Genomic DNA, 21449 nt, shown 5'->3' with positions numbered 1-21449 from the left:
CCCGCCCCCATTGCATCATACCTTTGAGACCAGCCTAGAACAGTGGTGCCCAATCTGATCTACTCTTACACATAAGGGTTCCTAAATGGTTCTTAGCTTGAGAAAAAGCCTTTTGACTGGGACAGAACCTTTGTATTTTGTAGAAGTCATTTAAAAAAGGTTCTTCATATTTGTACATCTCACATTGTCTCTCGGGAACCATCCATCTGGTTCTTCTATGGTATCAGTTCAAAGAACCTTTTTTTACCACATTTAGTAGTTCTAGCACTAAACTCTGCAGGTCGGTAGATTTTGGCACCTCTAATCTGGATCTACAACTAGAGTCCGATCTGGGGTTAGATTCCAGAATGAGAACTGAACTCAGGTTCTAGGATTAGAACTGGAGTCAGGTCTATAAACAGAATCAGAGTCAGATTCTAGAATCTAAAATAGAGAAATGGATTTAGATTCTTCAATAGAACTGGATTTAGAGGCTAGAATCAGAACTGAAGTCAGGTTCTGGAATCAGAACTGGAGTCAGGTTCTAGAATAGGAATCAGAGTCCGATTCTAGAATCTGAATTAGAGAAATGGATTTAGATTCTACAATAGAACTGGATTTAGAGGCTAGAATCAGAACTGGAGTCAGAAGCAGATTCAGAGTCAGATTCTAGAATCTGAATCAGAGAAATGGATTTTGATTCTAGAAAAGAGCTGGATTTAGATGCTTGAATCAGAACTGGTGTCAGATTCTAGAATCAGAACTGGATTTAGAGTCTAGAATCAATACCAGAGTCAGGCTGCAGAATCAGAACTTGAATTAGATTCTAGAATCAGAACTGTAGACTAATTCTAGAATCTAACTCAGGCTCTAGAATTAGAACTAATCAGAATGAAACCTTCCTATCGCCACACAAGCGCTGGGGTGCAAAAGCATCGGTAGGTTTATTTCCTGACATCTATAGAGATACTTGAGGCAGGGGGGAGGGGGAGGGTTTGAAAGAGTGGAGAAAAAAATTCATATGCTAATACTGTCTTTCATTTATAGTCTTTTATATGAAAATGAGGGAAGCGGAAGAATATAATATTCTGTCAAAACATGAGCTCGGAAAAATAAAACACCATTCCCACATGGGGAGAAGGACCCAGCTGGCAGTGGGAGCCATTGATCTGGGAGTGCGGCGGGAGAAGTGGAGGATGTAGGGGAAAAAGAGGGACGAGTCTTACGGGAAAGTGGGGGAGCGAAACTTGTCCGTTGATCTTGACGCTCCGGTGCATCTCCCGCTGTAGCTGCTTCTTCGTGCCCAGCTTGTACGGAGGAATCCCATCTCTGTCGGAAAACAAAAGTACGCTTTAAAAGACCCAATCATGGACACCCAAAATAATATCAAAAAAAAGAAAAAAAAACTTTTCAACTTCAGACTAAACAGAGCATCGAGTTTCGTACTCAAAACTAATACTCCTACGAGAACAAAAGGAGGGCTGGTTTGGCTTGGAAACGCTTTGCTGACCCATTATCTTTTATTATTCAAAAACATTTCTGAGAGGGGAAACTTGCTTTGATGGGCACATACCACGACCTTCTCCCCTGACGAAGAACTTCAGTAACTCTTCCGTCAACACTGCCCCTACCACCACCACCACCTCCACTGACCCCCAGCCATTTCAGTTTCTCCAACATTAAGGACATTAGCAGCACAACACACCTCAGATGGGCTTAATGACCTCTGATGGGCCCCTGGGGGCCACCGTTTACTGCCTGAAGTGACGAAAGCGACGTCAACATTAGCCCTCTCCCCTGCTGAGGGCGTCACAGAGGAATCAAAGGCTGGAGCAACCCACCAACACCACACGGAACAAACACCAAGACAGCGGGCTTCACTTTCTAATGGCTAATCCTGAAAACACGCTGTTGAATGTGAAGAGGCTTAAAGGCACTAATTTTTCAGAATTTCTGTATTATTAAATGGTTAAAATGTAAACAAAGCCATTCAGAGTGGTCTCATGTGAAATGCTCTGTTCTAGAAACTTACAGAGTCAGAACTGTTCACAGTGGTGGTGATAGGAACCAGACGTCCACCTCTAAAAGCTCCTTCACTTCAAGTTACTACATAAAATGCTTATATATACTGCCTGATGTCTGAGACACTGTTTTACCATAGTTTTGAGAACTTTTTGGCCTAAAACATTGGCACTGTAAGACAAAATGCTTCACAAAGAAAACTACTTGTTTTAGATTTACCACTATGTTATCATCATCAATGTCACATGTAAAATCTCAGAAGACATGTAGGTTCACTGGTGGTTTTGGATAGTAAATAAATTGGGTATTTTTTGCTTTGTAGACCTCTGGTTCCTATCACCACCGCTGTTAAAAAAATCAGAGTCTGTAAGTTTCTTAACAATGAACCATTTAACATCAAACCACTCTGAAAGACTCACATCTCAACCACTGACTTACGCAGAAATTTAGAAAAATCTTCTTATAAATAAATCTCCTTTATTGACAAGATCTTTCTGGAGTAGAGAATGTAGGCAGTGAATGTATGTTATTGAAGTTTTAACGTTTAAGTTATTGTCTTAAAACTGGGTTTGTTGACAATCATTGTTAAGCAGTTTAAGCCAACTTTTCGCCAGAACTAATATGATAAGCACAGTGCACTAACCGCAGGCTGTTCACACTCTGGAGCACAAACCTCATATTTCCCTCTTTTATGATTAAACACACTAAACGACACATTTCTGACGCGTAATTTCGCCGTGTCCGGACTCGTTTCCATCAGCCCAGAATCGCTGTTTCAGTCAGACGCTATTTACATCTAAACTCCGAAGAGTGAAGAGTCTGACCTATCCCATACACTCTCTCTCTCTCTCTCTCTCTCTCTCTCTCTCCCTCTCTCTCTCTCCCCTCTTTGAAATCTCACACTCATGCGCATATGCGCTCCCTGCCATCTTCATTTGGCAACAGCCTCTCGCGGCTCCTCAGATCTCACTAACATCAAAAGGTTGGTTTGTAAGATAAGGTAATGTTTGAAGTTGGCACTGCTGCATTCCCCAGAGTCCAAGTAAATCCATAAATAAGATATAAGCAAGGAAGGGGGGGTGATCAGTCCCCCCTCCCCAAACCTTTCCTTTTTTTTCCTTTATCTCGTACCGAGATTCAAATGTGTGCTGCGTCTTATAAGCGTCGTAAAAATCCTACTGTCCTCACAATGGGACAGGAGCAAGAATGATTTCATTCGGCAGGAGGAGAAAGGGCCAGAAGAGATTATTAGAGTCCAGCCATCTGTGGGCAAGCCTGGCAGGAGCCTTTTTTCAATACAAGTTTATCACAGAGATTCAGTTACTTGCATAAAAATGGGACTCTGTGATTTAACTCATCTGTAAAGTAACAAAAAAATGAAACAGGAAAATAGTGGTAATCATCTAAAGGAGAAAACCATGCAGAGTGTTTACTTACGGCGACATACAGCTTAGTTTGTGCAGCAAAGCGTGCACTGTATTACATTTTCCTCAAGTAATTTAATGTAAAAGCACATTAATTAGCCATACGATGGCTCCTTTGGTCAACACTGGTTGCTATGTTAACCAAAAACCCTGGATAACTCCAGTCATGGAAAAAAATCTGACTTTTTATTAACATGTATTAAAAGTAGTTTCTCCACAAAAATGCTAATCAGACTGTTTACAATGAATGAAAGCTAGTGGGGGTGAGTTATGATGTGCAAATGAGGTCATGCTACCTGGTCACCAGCTGTTTTTCTTCAGTGTTAGCCACATTAGCATGTCTGCTTGAAGGTCATGGAGCAGTTCAGATCAAAATCAAACTACTCCATTAGAGTAAAACAATGAGGGGAGGCTAGCGGGAGTCAATGTGCAAATCATGCTGGTCACCAGCTTTGTTAGTGTCTGCTAGAAGAAATGATGCTCCTTTAATGTGGCAGTTTGATCGAAATCAACTCCTTGTTTTAAAGCAAAACCATGAATGAAGGCTAGAGGGGGGTCAGTTATGCTGTGCAAATGAGGTCACGTTACCTGGCCACCCTCAGTTTTCATTCACAGTTAGCCACATTAGCATATCTGGGTGAAGAACGACTCCTTTAATGGAGTAGCGGTCTGATCGAAATCAAATTTCTCACGCTAACGTGGCTAATAATGGGCGAGGGCCGAGTAGCCCCCTAATTAGCATTATGCAAATGACATCATGCTAATTAGCGGCTAGCGGCTTTCAGTTCCTATTAGCCGTGTTAGCATTTTTGGAACTAGTGCTTTGAGTGAGAAACGGACAGATTAGCGACGCAGACGCCCAGTTACTTTAGCAAAGTTTTACATTTTTTTTGTTTTTAAAGAAAAAACAACCAGTGTTTTGAGACACTCGTTCTCTTCAGTGTATGCCCCCCCCGCATTCACCGCACCCCAAATGATTCAGTTGTGCAACTAATTTTCAAAGCAGTCAGACTCCCTCTTGCCCCCCTTCTCCGAAGCTCTGTGAGCGGAACAATGGGCCAAGAGCGCCATTCAGCTAAGCCTTTCATCCTCCACACATTTTATTCCTCACTCCCTTCTCTGTGGCTCCCTGCTACCACGCAAGTCTCCTTTGAAAAACAGAGGGGGGGCGGGATGAGGCGGGGGGGAGAGAGGGGGTGTTGGAGGGTTCATGATGAGGGAGTGCGATGCTAATCCTAGTATTGGAAACCCCAGGTGAGCTGTCCATGAGTCCAGGAATGAGAAACGCTCGTCTACCACCAACCCCACCGCCCGTTTCTCCAAACTAAACGCGCTCTGACACTTGATCTCATCACGCTAGGGCTGCTGGGAAGAAACCGCGGCAACACTGAGCGGGTAAGCCCCACTTTCATGCCATGCCAAACCCATCCACCACACCCCCCCCAACAAAAAACTCTCACTGAGATAGACTTAAGACCAAACAGCTAATTTTGCTGCGCAGATTTGTGAAGAGGAAACAGTGAGATAGTGATGAGAAAAACAGACAAACACTCGAAAATAGGCTGCTGGGCTGGGATCAAAAAAGAGAAACCTAATGAATTTGTGAGAACGCTGCTTAAGAGTTCATAGAAAGTTTGGGGAAAGAAAAAAAATCATCTTAAACACCATAACATGCTACAACCAGCTAATTCGCTAATGCTAAGCTAGTGCTCTGCGCCCATCCAAAGCCGGTCTACTGTGGATGCATGATAATATCAGAATATCACTATCAGCAGACAATTGCTTACAATCATATCATTTCGATCTGAACGATAATTGATGATGTATTTATTGTACAGCAGAAAAGCAGAACATTAAAGCCACACTGGGTTACTGCGCTTAAATATCTGCATTTTATTCATTTTACTGCGTTTGTAACACTATGCAAACTCTGTAATGCTAATCCAGGATCTAATCCCACTTTCCTCACCACTCAACTGAAGATCAACACTAGGACTCTCACCACGTCCACCAATGAGAGATGGTCCTATTAACACTTTCACAACTATCCTTACTGCTCTATTAATCCCTGCTTACCAGCATCTTAATAACAGACATCTGGGACTGTTTTCCTCCAACAGTGTTAATGTTAACCCCAATAAAAAAAAAAACAAATGACAAAAAACATTCAGGGCACTTACACGCTGCTGTCTGTCATGGACATGGAGTCATCCGTGGTGGCATCGCTGGACACTTCACTGTCGTTAGCGCTGCTGGCTGGTGCAAAAACATGACCCGAGTTCACAAAGTATGGACTGGCCGGGTCGCCCCGTCTCTGAGCCCTGAGAACACAACAGCAGAACGTGTTATTAATGTCTAAATTTCCATTTCCCTGCACCTTTGACTTAACAACAACAATAACTTTGCATTGTTTTCCATGTAGTTACTGGAAAATAAGCCTGAGGATGTGGACATTGATGTTTGAGCTGTTTAATATTAGAAACTGAATATGTTGATTACAGTTACACCATCAAATACATCAGTACCACCATTACATTTTTGTTGAATTGATTAACTCATTAAACCATAGGCTCTATTATAGAGTTATTAACTCTGAGACTTACTATTCAGGTACTTTTATGAAACTAGTTGTTATATAGTGTGAGGTTCATGATATGTATGTATAGTATGTGTTGACAAACGTTTTAACCTTTTTAAATGAGTGTAAGCTAGGGCTGGGCAACATGACGATATTTTATTGTTATTGTGATGAATTATGTCATATTATGCTTGTCGGACTATATTGTAGAGTACTGCCAGTACTTAAAAACAATGACCGACTGCAAGTTTCCTTACAAAGAAAGCATTCTTAGTCCTGTTTATGTGGATTTAGTGCAGTATGTGAAATGTAAATTACAATATTTGTATTCATAGTTTGATATTATTTATTAAGATGTAGCACTTTTTTTGTCTGTTTCGACTTATCAAAGGGGTTTGTATATCATGAAAGTGTATCATGCCGTTATATTTTTGCTTTGTCTTAAGTTTACATATTAATCGTCTTTATGTATTTTGAATTTAACCCCCTTAAACCCTTATATGTGGGTCCTCACTCTCATAACTACAGATTCATCATAGTTAATATATAATACGCCATAAATCGTTTTTCCTTTCAAATTAAACAGGCTGTTTTTGTTACCGTGCCTTTAAGGATTGCATTTGCAAATGAGCTATGTTCTGATTGGCTGTCCTGTACTATGTCTCATACAAAAAGCAGTCTAGGGTGAAACACTCCTTGTAACTTCAGCATGAACGGGCGGGGCTAAACTGCTATCAACTGAATACGTGAATAAATATATGTGTACGAATGTGTTGATTTTTGTGACATCACAAAAACTAAGCTGAAAACAGGCTCCTTAGTTTCCATATCTGGACTGTATGAACAGTTTTGGAACTTTAAATGTGTTTACATACTACATCAAACTCTTCTAATTAAAAAAAGTTTCTGACAAACCAAAGTTTTAACTTTTTAACTCTCTAACTGAACTGTTGAGCTGACACGTTACGTTCTTTGCGACACCTCTTCCTTCACCATGACCTTTCCCATCATTGTTCAGCGTTACGGAGCTGCTCAGAGCCCTCACGGCGGCTGGCTATCGGAGGCTTTATCGGCCGTGTTTATAAGCTTTCTCTCTGTCAGCGTCCACCCCCGCGGAGAAGAAAGGAGGAGGAAAAGTTAGGGCAGCTTCAGTGTGTCAACAACCAACAAGCACTTCCCCTTCACCCTTCTTCTGCTGTCTACAGACCCCCACCTCTCTTATTTGGTTTGGGTGAAGCTTCCCGCACTTTTCTCCTCTCTAAAGCCTCGCTTTCTTTCTCCCCTCTTTCCACTCCTCTAACCCCCTCCCTTATTCTCTCTCTCTCCTTTTTTTCTCTTTCTCCTCTCTCCTGCTGTGCTGCATTCCTGGCAAAGAGAGAGAGAGAGAGACAGAGAGAGGGGAGGGGAGAGAAAAGAGAGCTGAACTTTATGAGACATGCCTACTACGCAAAGCCATGTGTGAAAAGAGAGAGAGAGAGAGAGAGAGAGAGAGAGAGATAAAGAAAGAGAAGAGAAATGAAAGCTTGAGAGAAGAAAAGAGGAAAGGAAGAGAGTGAGAGACAGAAGAGAGGAAAAAGAGTGAACAGAGGAAAGGAAAGAAATAGAAAAAGAAACAAAGACAGAGAGAGAGAGAAAGAAGAGAAGAAAGAGAGACAGTAAGAGATGTGCAGAAAAGGCAGAGCAAGGGAGAGAGAGAGAAGGACGGAGAGAACAGCTGAAAGGAAAGAAATAGAGAAGGAGAGAGGAAAGGAAGAGAGCAAGAAAGTAGAGAGAGACAGAGAAAAAAGAAACAGAGAGAGAGAACAGATGAAAGCAAAGAAACAGAGAGAAACAGAAAGAAAGAAAGAAAAGAGAAGGCCAGAGAAAGTGAGAAGGAGAAAGAAAGAACAGAGGAAAGGAACGAAACAGAGAAAAAGAAGAGAGGAAGGAAATGAGAGGAAGAAGAAAAACAGAAAAGACATGAGAGCATGCGAAAGAGAGAAAGACAGAGGAAAGGAGAGAGGGCAGAAAAAAGGAAATAAGTGAGGAATGGAGGGAGAAAGAGGGAGTGAAGAAAAGAAAGAAAGAGGGGCAGAGGGGAAAAAAGAGGGACACAGCATGACTAAAGCCTTAGGCCTTGACCTCCTACTCTACTCTCTCTCTCTCTCCCTTCTTTCATCATCTCCTCCCCCTTTCCTATCCTCTCTCTCTCTCTCTCTCTCTCTCAACCTGGCTTAGTCTCTGTCAGAGGGATTTTTCAGACAGAGGAGATAAAAGGCAGCAGAAGCAGAAACAGCCAAAAAAGCAGCAGATACAGTCCTGTAGGAAAAAAGCAGTTCTGCCAGGCCGCTTTAGAGAGTCCTGCTCTGAGTTAGTTTGCGTGTGGGGGGGGGGTCTGAGAGGGGGCTTGAAATTAGTTCCACATGTGTCAGATAAAAACTCCGTCACAGACACAGAGTTGGCTCAAACCGTGGGGAAAGGGGAGGCACCCCCCCCCCAAAAAAAACCCTCCCTCTCTTTCGCTCCTCTTGTTATCAATCTTTCTCTCTTTTACCTCAGTGCCTCTCTTTCCCTTCTTCCTCTCTTTCTTTCTCTCTCCTCTCAGTCTCTCTCCCTTTTCCCCCTTTCATCTTTCTCTCTCTGTTTAGTCTCCCTCTCTCTCCCATTCCCCTCTCCTCAGTCTCTCTCTCCTCCTTCGGTCTCTCTTTATTACTCTTTGCTCTTTCTCTCTCTTTTTCTCTCCTCTCAGACATTCTCTCTCTCTCTCTTCTCCTTTTATCTTTCTCTCTCCACAGTCTCCTTCTCTCCTCTCTTTCCCATTCCCTTCTCTTTCTCCCTCTCCTCAGTCTCTCTTTCCCTTCTTTCTCTCTTTATTACTCCTTTCTCTTTCCCTTCTTTCTTTTTCTTTCTCTCTTCTCTCAGTGTCTCTCCCTTTTCCTCCTTTCATCTTTCTCCCTCCTCAGTTTCTCTATCTCGCCCTCTCTTTCTATCTTCATTTAGTCTCTCTCTCTTTCCCATTTCCTTCTCATTCTCTCACTCCTCAATCTCTCTTGTTCTCTTCTTTCTTTTTCGCTCCTGTCATTCTCTTGCTTTATCTTTCTCTCCCTCTCTTTCCCATTCTCTTCTCTTTCTCCCTCTCCTCAGTCTCTTTCCTTTCTTTTTCTTTTTATTACTCTTCTCTCTTTCTCTCTCTCCCCTCCTTCTTTCCCTCTCTTTCCCATTTTCTTCTTTCTCCCTCTCTTTCGCTCTCTGTCCTTCTCTCTTTCCCTCTCCTCTCATTCTCTCTCTCTCCCTTTTCCTTTTATCTTTCTCTCTCCAGTCTCTCTCTCTACCCCTCTTTCCCATTCCCTTCTCTTTCTCTTCTTACTTTTTCCCTCACTTCTCTTGACTTCTCTTTCTTTCACTGGCTTCCCTCTCTCTCTCTTTTTCTCTCTCTCCTCTCATTCTCTCTCCCTTTCCTTTCCTTTTCTCTCTCTCTAACTCTCTTAGAGAAAACACCAGGAGATGCCCTCATGTCAGCTAAACCCCCATCGTCTTCATAACAGCAGCAGCAGGACACTTTGTCTCCACGGAGACGCGCGCGCACACACACGGTCTGAAACCGTTTGGTCATGGTTCTTGCTTAAGCTTTAGAGCAGTATTCATCTGCCCACTTTTAAAATCCTCCCCCCACCCCAAAAAAAAAGAGCCGCGGCGCTGCTGGAGCGGAGAGCGGAGAGGACGCGTTCTGTTTACTCCCTCTGATTTGTCTTAAGACACAACAAAAGAAACTGGGGTGGGGGAGGTGGGGGGTGTTGGGGGGAACTTCAAGTGCATTGCACTGTAATTGTTTCCAGATGTCCGCTGCTTTATTGTGTGGATGTACCAAGACCAGTTCGGTCAGTCCTATTAAAACCAGCCTTTGATTGAAAATCATGCAGAAAAACCCCAAAACTACTTTTTTTTTTCTCCCGGCTTTTTACACAACCCTCAGTGTCAGGCTGGTGCAGCTGCGAGACAGCGCTTTGGAAAGTTTGTCTGTACGACAGAACACAAAGGCTTCCTTCAAACGGCTTATCTTTCATCTTGGACCAAAAACTAAAATATCTCCCTTCTGCAGTTCAAGTGCGAGAGAATGCGTTTGTGTGCGCGCGAGCGAGCGAGAGCGAGAGAGAGAGGGGGTGAGATGGAGTGTCTCTCACAGAGACTCTTATTTTGTCTCTGGTTTGCTATGTTTAATTCTAAAGTGTTCTGTTTACGGGGTTTTTAAAGCGACTTGGGGTTTGAGAAGCCACTATATAAATAAACCGTAACGTTTAAGTGTTACGTGCTGTGCGTTCTAGGCTTTGCGTGGGGTATGAATGCGCCTCTTTATGAATTTGTGTACATGCCGCTGCGCTTGTGAGGAGCAGGCAACATCAAAAAGTTCATGTCTTCATCATTTGGTCCCCACAAAGGGCTAAATACATGCACACATACTTAAAACTCTCCAAACAAATTGACTGCGTTTAATAGATTCCCTACATACAAGTTACTATGTATGTATAACAATGTATCCACTAGCGTATAAACATATAGATGGAGGGGCAATATGACAATATTTTATTGTATTGTGGTAAATTATGTCACAATGCGCCACTATACACCTTCTGAGCATATCAGTAACACTGACCAACTGCATGTGCAGTACCTGAATCATTAAATAAACACCACTGTATTCATGGTTTATGTATAGTTTTGTGTAGTATATTTGCCACTACTACTGTTCTGACTTCAGAAAAATAAAATACTGTGATATATATTGTGTATAAAGGACATGTTGTCAAAAATCGTGATATTTTTAACATATTGTAGGCAACATACGGAGCCATACAGCTGTTCATATGGGGACCGCAATCATACATGTATGTTTCGAACCACAGAGTGGTCTCTCACAACCATCTGTAATCCGAACAAAGCTCTAAAGCTTCTGGTGTCTTTGCTCACTTTTCGCTAAATGGTAAAACTGTGGAAATAAGTTTTACCAGCCAGTGTGTTATTACTACCACCCATTATGTACATATAAGTCACCAGCTGTTATATGTTCTAATGTATTCTAGATAAAAACGAATATCATGACACCTGGCAATATCTAAGATATCTAAGCTTCTTTAATAGAGCCAATGAGCTCATTGCTAAGTGTTGCTACTCTATGCTAAAGAGAATGTCTTATAAATCTGATATAGCTTGTTTAGATCAGACTGTTCTCTTTAAACTGCACCAAAGAGAACCAAAGCATTGTAAATGAACATGCGTTTAAAAACAATTTAAAGTAATCTAACGACGTGTATTGCAACTGCTTATGTTTTTTGTTATTGAGCAATATCATTGTGACACTAATAGACAACACATCAACCAGCGATACATAACCTGTCCATTAATAAGGCTTATTATATAGTAACTACTACATATTAATAGGTAATTACTACCATATAGGTGATGTAGTTATGTGGGTGAGGTATAAGGCTAAAGAGGCTTAAGAGGCTAAAGTGAGAAGTAATACCATCCCATCTGAAAGTTCTACCTGCATCCGCGCTCCAGACCCTCCGTGGTCCTTAGGGTCATGGTGGCCCGCAGGCTCTTGGCCGAAAGCCCCACCACGGTAGCCAGCGCCTTGGCCTTCAGGTCTCCGCAGGTCCACTCCTTGTCCTCGATGAGCGGGGGCAGGTAGCCGCACATCACCTTGAGACCCGCCAGGCCGCTCTGGTGGACGTACGCTGCGTTCTCGCAGCCGGAGCGCACGTAGTCCAGGTAAATGTCCGAGGTCAGGAACATCTGGTAGGCTTTCTCTTCCATGGTGGCCTGGATCTCGGTCTGTGCCTGGTCGAACATGGCCGAGTCAATGCGTTGCTTTTTGATGCTGTCCCTAATGTAGCTCCTGGTGGCCGGCTTCATCTGCTCGGCCACCACGCCGCTGGCCTCCACGTACCTCTTGTAGATGGCCCTGGCCACGCGCTGCGTCTTGCCGTCCTTCAGGTCCATCTGCCGGAAGCCGTTGCACGCGAACCAGAAGTCCAGCGCGTCCTCGCCCTTCTCGCGCTCCAGGAACGTCCTGAAGAGGTGCGCGCCGTCTTGGTCGCCCAGCAGCAGGTGGAGGGACTTGGTCCAGCGGGCCAGAGGAGAGTCCGGCGAGGCGCTGCCCTCAGGCTCCCCGAGGCCGTCCTCGTTCCTCCGGCTCGCGCTGCAGCCTGGGACCGGGACCGGGAGCGTGAGCGTGACTGGGACCGGGACCTCCGTGGCCACGCGGCGCGGGCCTTCCCCTTCCTCCCCGGGCACCGGAGGGCGCGGCGCGTCCTCGCGGAAGCTCGCGCCCACGGGCTCCGCCAGCGCGCGGCTCATGCTCGCCCTGCTCGGGTGCCTCTACGGACGGCGCCAGCACGAGCCGGTCTGCGAACACAAAGCATGGGGATGTTAATCAGACTCCAAGCCCGGATCATTCTGCCAAGCCTTGCATTCATGTTACCCCCTTAGCATCGATTTCATTGGAAAATGAACCCTCAGACAAGCTTCTTGGCTCACGCAGGCACTGATTCAATCATAAAATCATAAGAAAGCACGATGCAAACCCACTGTTCACTCGTCCAAGGCATGCACGAGCACCAGATGAGCTTCGCTGCGAATGCATCGGTTCAATCAGACTCACTATCGCTCTTCTAGACACTGCATTGAACAAAACGAGCACAAATGGCTTGATCAGTTGAAATCGATGAAGATGCAAAGCTCTAACGTACCACCCTTCCATGCACAGCCTCTCTGCAAACACGAAGCACGCATTTATTAAAACATACACGTAAATAAAAGCAAGACAGACCTCCTAACACTCTTCCAATACCTCCTTAAACGCAAACCAGAGAAGATGCAACCCTCCTATCACTCTCCCAAGCCTTGTATTGCCACAAACAAGCCTCGCTAGCAAGCACAAGCAACATGCATCTCCCCCTGTCAACACTCTTCCATCGCTTGCATTGCCCTAAATCGCTGCAAATACACAGGATGGGGTCAATCAGAAAGAAGAAAGCGCCCTATCTCCCCCATTCAAGCCATGCATTATCCCCAAAAAGAGCATTTCTGCCAATACGAGATCCGCATAATCAGAAAAAAGCAATCAAGATGTTTGTTTGATCAGGAAAAAAGCAATGAAGATGCACTATCACTCACTCTTTCATGCATTCTCTGCACGTGCAAACGTTAAACTCGAAGAAACAACCTCCGTTCAGCTTCTTTGTAACTTTCTAAGTGCAAATGTTCTGCGAAACTTCCAAGCACGAGCTCGGTCAAAATGAATTGGGCTTCATCAACGCGCGTGAACGGTTCAATCAGAAATAAAAAAAAAAGCCATAAATAAACCTCCTTCCAGCAAAACGCACCAGGGACGGTTTAAACCAAACAAATAAATGAAGATAAAAACATAAAAAAGCAGTAAAGATGCACTCGCCACTCTTCCATACCGTGCACGAGCTCCTCTGCGTGCGGAACGTGCAGAGAAAACTTCTCGCAGATGAAAGCGCAGAGCGGCGAGCGCGAGCCACGCACATCTTTGATCTTTCAAGCTCGTGAGCATAAGCTGTAGTCAGCTCTTGTTCGAATTTTCCCGATCCACCTTAAATGGTGTTAGCCGCCAGACTGTAACTGCTGCACCATTTTAAGGTGGAACGGGAAAATTCGAATAAGAAGCTGACTGAAAAAGAAGTGGCCACAGAAATCTGCAAACGATTCGTCGATACACAGCAATGGGAGCGTGCAAAGGTGTCCAGCTCGCGCACTGTTTCCAAAAAAGACCACGCACCACTCACGCGCGAGCCTGGAGAGGCGTTTCAAGCGCAGCATGTTCAGAACTCTGATCGTTTCCACACTTCCAGACTGAAAGTTCACATTGACTCTGCTGAGGGACTCACTGAAGCCCCCAAGCCTACACAAACTCCTGAACTGCTGACATTCACACCACATTTAGAGCACATAAGAGAAGAAAAACAACGTGGATCGCAGATCATACCATGTTTTCAGGGCTCCTCGGAGGTGGAAAAGTAAAGAAACGTCCCGTAGTATGTTTGCAGCCTTAAACTGAGGAGAACGGAATAATCCAAACCACAAAACAAGACTCCGAAATCAAGAGTAATCCGTCAACACAGGTCAGGAATGCGGTGCAGTGTTTGTATGAAGTCCTCGATCAGGGCAAAGACAGAGAGAGAAGAGAGGGAGACGTGTAGTGCGGACCTTCTCATGTCCCATTCAGCACTGAGCTGCCTTAAAGAGAGCACTGGATCCTCCTCTGGATCTGTGGGGGGCGTGGCCACGCGGGCGGAGCTTTGCCGTAATTCATCATTTTCTGGCTGAAGTGGGTTCATCCTGATAGTTCTTTTCTGTGCAGGATTCTCTCTTTCACTTAGTTATCATCCTGTTTCTTTATGTATTTATTTATTTATTTATTTTTTTTAATAAAATAGCTTAACAGGTTACAGTTTTCCCTTCTGCTTTTCTCCTTTGGTTACAGTCAAAGCCAGGTCATAACTCAAGGCCAGGGGTCGCAACCCAAATGTTAAGAAGAGCCGTTTTGTTCTTTCAACAAAAATGCATCGGTTCAACCCACTATCGCTCTTCTAGACATTGCATTACATATTAACCAGGTGCACTGGATCCAGAGGAGTATCCAGTGCACCCTGGGAGCCCCAACATTTTATGTCCATTTTACCATCTTGGCTGTAAATAAGTCTCAGTATGTGCTAATGTGCTAGTGTAGGCTAAAGAACATAATATAAGGAAAATGCAGACTGTTTGACCAGATTATCAGCAGCTACTATTGCTTTTTTGTTGATATGCTCCCAACTTATCGAAAAATCAGAGCTTCCTACTAGTAAATATGACACTGTGGTGGTGTTCATGTGCGTAAATATGACCTAAAGTCAGCACCTACTGAAGCCCACACTGGTTCCAGAACGAAATCACTGAGGGTGCTTCAGAAATGCTAGCAAAGCGCAGGCGTTACCTGCTAATTTGTGGAGCAACAAAAAGATGGAAGAGCAGTGATTCACTTGAACAACACAATATAATAATATGGTTTCTCTGTGGTGTATTTGAATACTATTTGTTAAAAAAACAATGCATATTCATGATACTTGGCTTTCTTGCTAGCTACATTTGATTAATTTGCTTACCATTAGCAGCGGATGCTAACTGCTGCACAAAACGATGTTTTCAGTGATCACACAAATGTTTCTTGCTTTGTTGGACATCGAAATGCTATGTAGATTAATTAGTCTTCATACAACAAAACTTGAACTGTTATAACCTAAAAAGGTATCTAAAAGCTACAGCATATGTGTTAGGTTTGAGTTAGGCCAGCTGACAAAGGCATTTTCCCCAACACTCGACTGAGGGTGCAACATGTTCAGCATGTTTTACTGAACCTCAAAGATTCTCTGTCTTAAATAGGTTCTTTTGCTACACATTTGAAAAAAAAGGGTTCTTTAAGGGTTCTTTAGTAAAGGCAATAGTTCTGTCTAGGATTATGAGTTCCATATAGAACCATTTCATGCTTAAATGGTTCTTTGTACAGTGAAAACGTTCTTCAGATTGATGGAGAATGTTTTTGAAAAGAGTTTAGTTTGAGAACTTTTTGAAAATAGTTATGTATAGCACCAAAAATGTTCTGCTATTGTTACAATGTCAAGCTTGGAACATTAGAAGAATGCCTTTTGGTGCTTTTGGGTTCTGTGTAGAACTCTATTCTAAACAGAGCAATTGCCTTTACTAAAAAACCCTTGAAGACCTTTTTAAGTGTGTATACTAGCATACCCTGTGTAACATTTCCTCTCACAACAACTCAACCAGATTACTTACATTTTTAACTTACAACACCAAATCAATTTTTAAAGCAAAACACAATACATAATCTTTAATTAATATACATTTGGCATATATATATATATATATATATATATATATATATATATATATATATATATATATACTTCAGAACCTTTGGATGGGTTGGCTACCAGATCAAAAGAAAGCAGTCCACCATGCACTACCAAAAGAGGTATGAAGTTAATATCTTTTTTGTGCCGTGATGAGTTTTCCCAAGCCAAAATAGTGCTTGGAATGCTGTGTTTATTCTCTCATTACACTATACTAGAATGCATGACAATTTCAGGAGCGCTACTTTCCAAGATGTGGGTAGCCTAGAAATAAACATCCACTGCCTGAAGCAAAACCCCAGGATTAGCAAAACACTTAAGCTATCTGCAAAGATATCATACATCAATTGACAATCATCCCAATCCACATCAATGGCTGTTTGTCACTAAAAGTTGAAAATTCACCCATAGGCCACCTTAGCTTGAGTAGCACCTGTTAATTTACTAATATTAGCATTATGCTGCTTTTTTCAAATTAAAAAATGACAGATATTTACATTTGTGGATGAAATTGCCATTTGTGGACCACTTGACAGATGACGACTGTCATTGGAACTTGCATGAATTTGCAGTACATTGTGGGTCTTTGGTAGTGAACTATATAGGGAGTCAGTGTTAAAGTAGAGAACTCAGAAACTACAGAGTGACACACTATATAGTCTGTTATTTCTTTAGTAGAAACAGATTCCAAACACAACCCTAATCTGCAACAAATAAGTATCCAAAGTAAGCAGCATTACAGATTGGAAAGTCTTTAGCTGTTATTGCTCCAGGCTAATTTAAAACAAGATTGGTTTGGAACGGTTTAACTAAAGACTTCAAAGTGAGCCTGGCCCAGGAAGAAAAGGTAGAAAAGGCCAATCTTTAAGGCTGGAAATAGTGGAACATTCACACAATTAACACTGTGTTGTGCCAGTTTGTGGCACAGTGAGTAAATGGAGGAATTTTTGGAATAGCAAGGTTTTGCTGTCACTGACGCTAGGTTGTCTGATAAACATCATAGTTTATCCACCAAATTTGAGCCATTCTAACATCAATATTATATTAATGTCACTCAAATAGACCTCTGATGTCATGTGGTGAGTCTACAATCAGTGTCATGCCCATGTAAGGAATTTCAGGTCTAAGCCAGTTTTCTCAAACCAGCACTAGTCTAGTGCTGGTCTGGTGCTGGCTTGGCTGGTCACCCAGCATGGGCATTGCTGGTGACTAGTCATGCTAGTTTTTCTAGCAGGATTGTAGTATGAATATAATATTATTCATATTTTGAGACCTTAATAACCTCAGAAATCAGAGGATCCAGAGACACTCTGTAAAATGTACACAGGACAAAACATACCAGGTTTTAAAAACATTTTAGTTTACAGGGTGTGACTGACTGCTACACTGTCGCTTAGACTCAGAGCTCCTTATGTGATGTAGACTACAAAAACTTCAGAGGTCTATTTCACTCACTGGGACTCATGTTCTTGTTCAGGGCTCTGTAGAAACTGGGAACCCAGAACTCTACAGAAAATTGGAACCTAGCACCAGTACTGAACAACTACAAACCAAATTTCTAACCTGTAAATAAATTAGCAAGTTCAATCAATAAATACTAAAACAGGCTAGCACTAACAACAGCAACTGTGGAATGCTAAATAGGTCAAGCTAGGCTAGTACAGGGTGCATTGTTTTTGTGGTGGCAAGAGCTAGTAGGCTAACATTAGCTCCATTCTAATGGCTTGTTTTGGGCTAAATATGAAGAAGTAAGTATTTTATCACAACGTTATTATGAAATCAAAGTCAAACTGAATAAATAATCATGTTTGGAAAATGTAGCAAACCATACAAGAGCCTTATCAGAGACTAGCACTTCAAGCTAACTCTATTAAGAGCAACGACTGTCATTAGAAAGTGATCAGCTGCTCCAACGACGTTACTCCTGTGATTTCACTGTTGCTACATTAACTTTAAAGATGCAGATCTTCGATCTTGCGTATGTAACATATATATTTCTTTTTTAAGTCATGCCACAGTGAAGGAAACTGGAGCATACAAAGCAAACGCCTCTCAATGTCTTATTTGTGAGCTTTTGAGGTTTTCTTCCCAACATGTATTGACAAGCCAATTCCGGGACTTCTTCTGACATGCTTTCCATTCATATGATTAAGGCATATTAAACGGTTACAAAAAGTCATTGTGGTCAAATAGGCTTCGCACCATGTAATGCGGATGACTTTCTCAATGTCATTGCAGAGAGATCTGAGAGAAAGAGAGAAAAAGAGAGAGAGAGGGGAAGAGAGAGAGAGAGAGAGAGGGAGACTGATCCTACCCCATGCTACTTCAAAGCGTATATTGTTCCTTTGATGTTCAACACAAACTCTGAAGACCAAGATATATTTAAATACTTGAATTCGCACATAGAAACCAGTGATGCCATGTCTGAAGCTCTAACACGCTTAAGAATGATGAAGAAATTTTACATGAATTTATCGTACTTGGCTTTGTTTTTGTATTTAAGTGAGCATTATTTGTAGTGTGGCCTAGGTAAGGGAATTTTGAATCTATGGAAACTCAAAATCTGCACTTATTTTCAAAATTCTTATCATTTCAAACTTAATTCCTACCATATCCATATTTTTTCATTCTTTTAAGACTTTTATTTTAAGAACATCTACTATTGTATGCATGTTAACACACTGTTTTATGATGACACATTGTAGTAGTAGTGGTTATAGCAGTTATAATATTATTATTATTAGTAGCCATATGAGTAATAGTAGTACTAGCATTATTAGAATTAGCGGTAGTTACTAATAGTACACTCTTAAAAAAGATGGGTCTTTAAATGGTTCTTTAATAAAGACATTGTTTCAATGTAGAACCACAAACACTGAATGGACCATTTGCATGCTCAAATGGTTCTTTGCATGGTGAAATCGTTCTTCAGATTGTTGATTATGGCTTTATACAGAACCTATAGTATCAAAAGTGGTTCTTCTGTTGTTACAAACTTGACATTGTAACAGTAGAAGAATGCTTTTTGGCGCTATATAGAACCATTGTCTCTACTAAAGAACAATTGAAGAACCATCTTTTTTTAAAAGTGTAGTAACAGCAGTAGAGTATTAGCGATAGTAGTAGCAGTAGTGGTAAAAATAATAGTATTAGTAGTAATAGTAGCAGTAGTAGTGATAGAAGTAATAGTAGTAGTAATACTAATAATATTAGTACTAGAAAAACAATAGCAAAAGTAGTAGTAATGATTGTAGTAGTAATGGTAGTTGTTGTAGTAACAATATCAGTGATAATAGTAGCAGTAATAATAGTATTAGAGTAGTAATAGTAGAAGTAGTAGCAGTAATAGTAGTATTAGAGTAGTAACAGCAGAAGTAGTAGCAGTAATAATAGTATTAGAGTAGTAAGAGTAGATATAATAGCAGTAATAATATTATTGGAGTAGTAATAGTAGAAGTACTAGTACTAGTGATAAAAGTAGAAGCAGTAGTAGTGAAAATAGTAGCATTAGTAGTAATAGTAGCAGTAGTAGTGATAGTAGTAATAGTAGTAGTAGTAATGACAGTAGTAATAATAGTTTTTGTAGTAACAATAGTAGTCTTAATGGTAATAGTAGTAGTATTAGAGTATTAGAGTAGTAATAGTAGAAGTAGTAGCAGTAATAGTAGTAATAATAGCAGTAGAAGTAATAGTATTATTGTAGTTATAGTAACAGTAGTATTAATAGTAGTTATAGTAACAGTGACAATAATACTAGAATAACACTAGTAGAAATGCTAGAAGTAATGATAAAAGTAGTACTAAGAGTAACAGTACCTAGTAGTATAGTAGAAATAGTAATAGTACTAACAATAGCAGTAGTTGTAATAGTAATAGGGAGAGTACAGTAGTATTTGTAGGAATAATAATATTAGTAGTTGTATTTATTTATTGGAGCATGCTAATACCTTGATTCATCAAAATACCCCCTAAAAATATAAAGTGACATTAGGTCTGAATGCTCACAGTGCATAATACAATCTGTGGTGGGTTAAAGGGTATTTTAAAGGCAATTTCATGCAAACAATTAACCAACAATGTAGTGTGCAGCCACAGGTGAAAGCTTCAAGACGGTAGATTTGGGGTTGGTGAGCGCCGCACTATGGTGCTCATCCCCTGAATATAGAATGACCGTGCACTCTTAGCGTCCGCTCTGAGCAGAATGAGCTCCTAACACAAGAGACACCATGCAAGCACACCTGTTGGCCATTTCATGGCTGTGCGATTATCTCGTGGCAGTGCAGAGGACAGGGCAGTCAAGCAGCAGTGGCAAGTCTTTTTTTGATGTTGACCTCCCCCTGACCCCTTTGTAGTACCCCTGGTCATTTTCACAAGGGGACCCCAAATGTTTGAAAAGCCCAGAACAGGATGAGAAGAGGAGCTACTGAAGAGCGGTCATAAAATGAGGTTATCCAGAGGCTAATTTGAGCCTATAGAACAAACACGAATGCATCTGATCTCCTTACAGCAGCGAATTGAAAAAACAGCTTTTAAAAGTTCACCAGTATGTTCTTAGCCCTTGACCCAGGTCAGTGTGACTGGTGTGGGTCAGTTCATTACTGGCCTTCGTCTCCAAAGTTGCAACATGCACAATATTTGTTTATTGATGAACCAGGCCATGATTTAGGCCACAGTTCGGCCAAATGCACCTTCCTATACAACATTATCTTCTTTACAAAAATATGTCATCGCTGTCAGCAACAGAACCTCTGTTTTTGCCATTTTTTTTTTTTTACAAAAATGAATAACATCAGCTGCCTTGTATACTGTGTAAAGATTTCATGGATATCAGAACAACAGAAACAGTCCAAAAAGAAACAGAATGTGATGAACATAACATGTTACATGAACTTAAACTGAAGGTTAAGAGAGTTTTTGTTTCTCCTGTAAAGCTGCCTTTTTGGAGACCTTTTTGAGGTTTTATTCTAGCAGCATCGATATGATATGGAGTTATCTGTTAGTCTCTTAGTAAAAACATTTAGACTTTTTTATTTACAACCCCATTTCCAAAAAAGTTGGTATGCTGTGTAATGTAAATAAAAAAACTTAATTTAATTGAAAATAGTACAAAGACAACAAATTAAATGTTGAAACTAAGAAATTGTTATTGTTTTTTGAAAAATGTATGCCCATTTTGAATTTGAGGCCAACAACACGTTCCAAAAAAATTGGGACGGGGCAACAAAAGGCTGGTAAAGTTGTGTAATGCACAAAAAAACACCTGGTGGTTAATTGGCAACAGGTCAGTAACATGATTGGGTATAAAAGAGCATCTCAGAGAGGCTGAGACTTTCAGAAGTAAAGATCAGGAGGGGTTCACCACTCTGTGAAAGACTGCATGGGCAAACAGTGCAACAATTTAAGAATCTCAACATAAAATAGCAAAGAACTTTTGCTTTTCATCATCTACAGTACATAATAGCATTAAAAGGTTCAGAGAATCTGGAGAAATCTCTGCATGCAAGGGATAATTAAAAATAGACATGATTTTGTAGT

At 41.4% G+C, this 21449-nt stretch overlaps 1 protein-coding gene across 1 annotated transcript in view; it reads right to left on the bottom strand.

Annotated features, from left to right (window-relative positions):
- The window catches only part of LOC118807931 (axin-2-like), a 28382-nt gene extending 14152 nt beyond the window's left edge, over positions 1–14230 (bottom strand). Inside the window, exons 1-4 of the mRNA XM_036570119.1 lie at positions 13994–14230; positions 11525–12387; positions 5606–5746; positions 1206–1308 (exon numbers count right to left, since the gene is read on the bottom strand). Coding sequence (XP_036426012.1) covers positions 1206–1308; positions 5606–5746; positions 11525–12339 — 1059 coding nt within the window. The 5' untranslated portion in view covers positions 12340–12387; positions 13994–14230. The remainder of the gene's footprint in view (positions 1–1205; positions 1309–5605; positions 5747–11524; positions 12388–13993) is intronic.
- Between the last annotated feature and the right edge of the window lie 7219 nt (positions 14231–21449).

Source organism: Colossoma macropomum, unplaced genomic scaffold, assembly GCF_904425465.1.
Source record: "Colossoma macropomum unplaced genomic scaffold, Colossoma_macropomum, whole genome shotgun sequence".
NCBI lineage: Eukaryota > Metazoa > Chordata > Actinopteri > Characiformes > Serrasalmidae > Colossoma > Colossoma macropomum.
The sequence above is the reverse complement of the archived record's forward strand: the minus strand, read 5'-3'. Positions and strand labels throughout refer to the sequence as shown.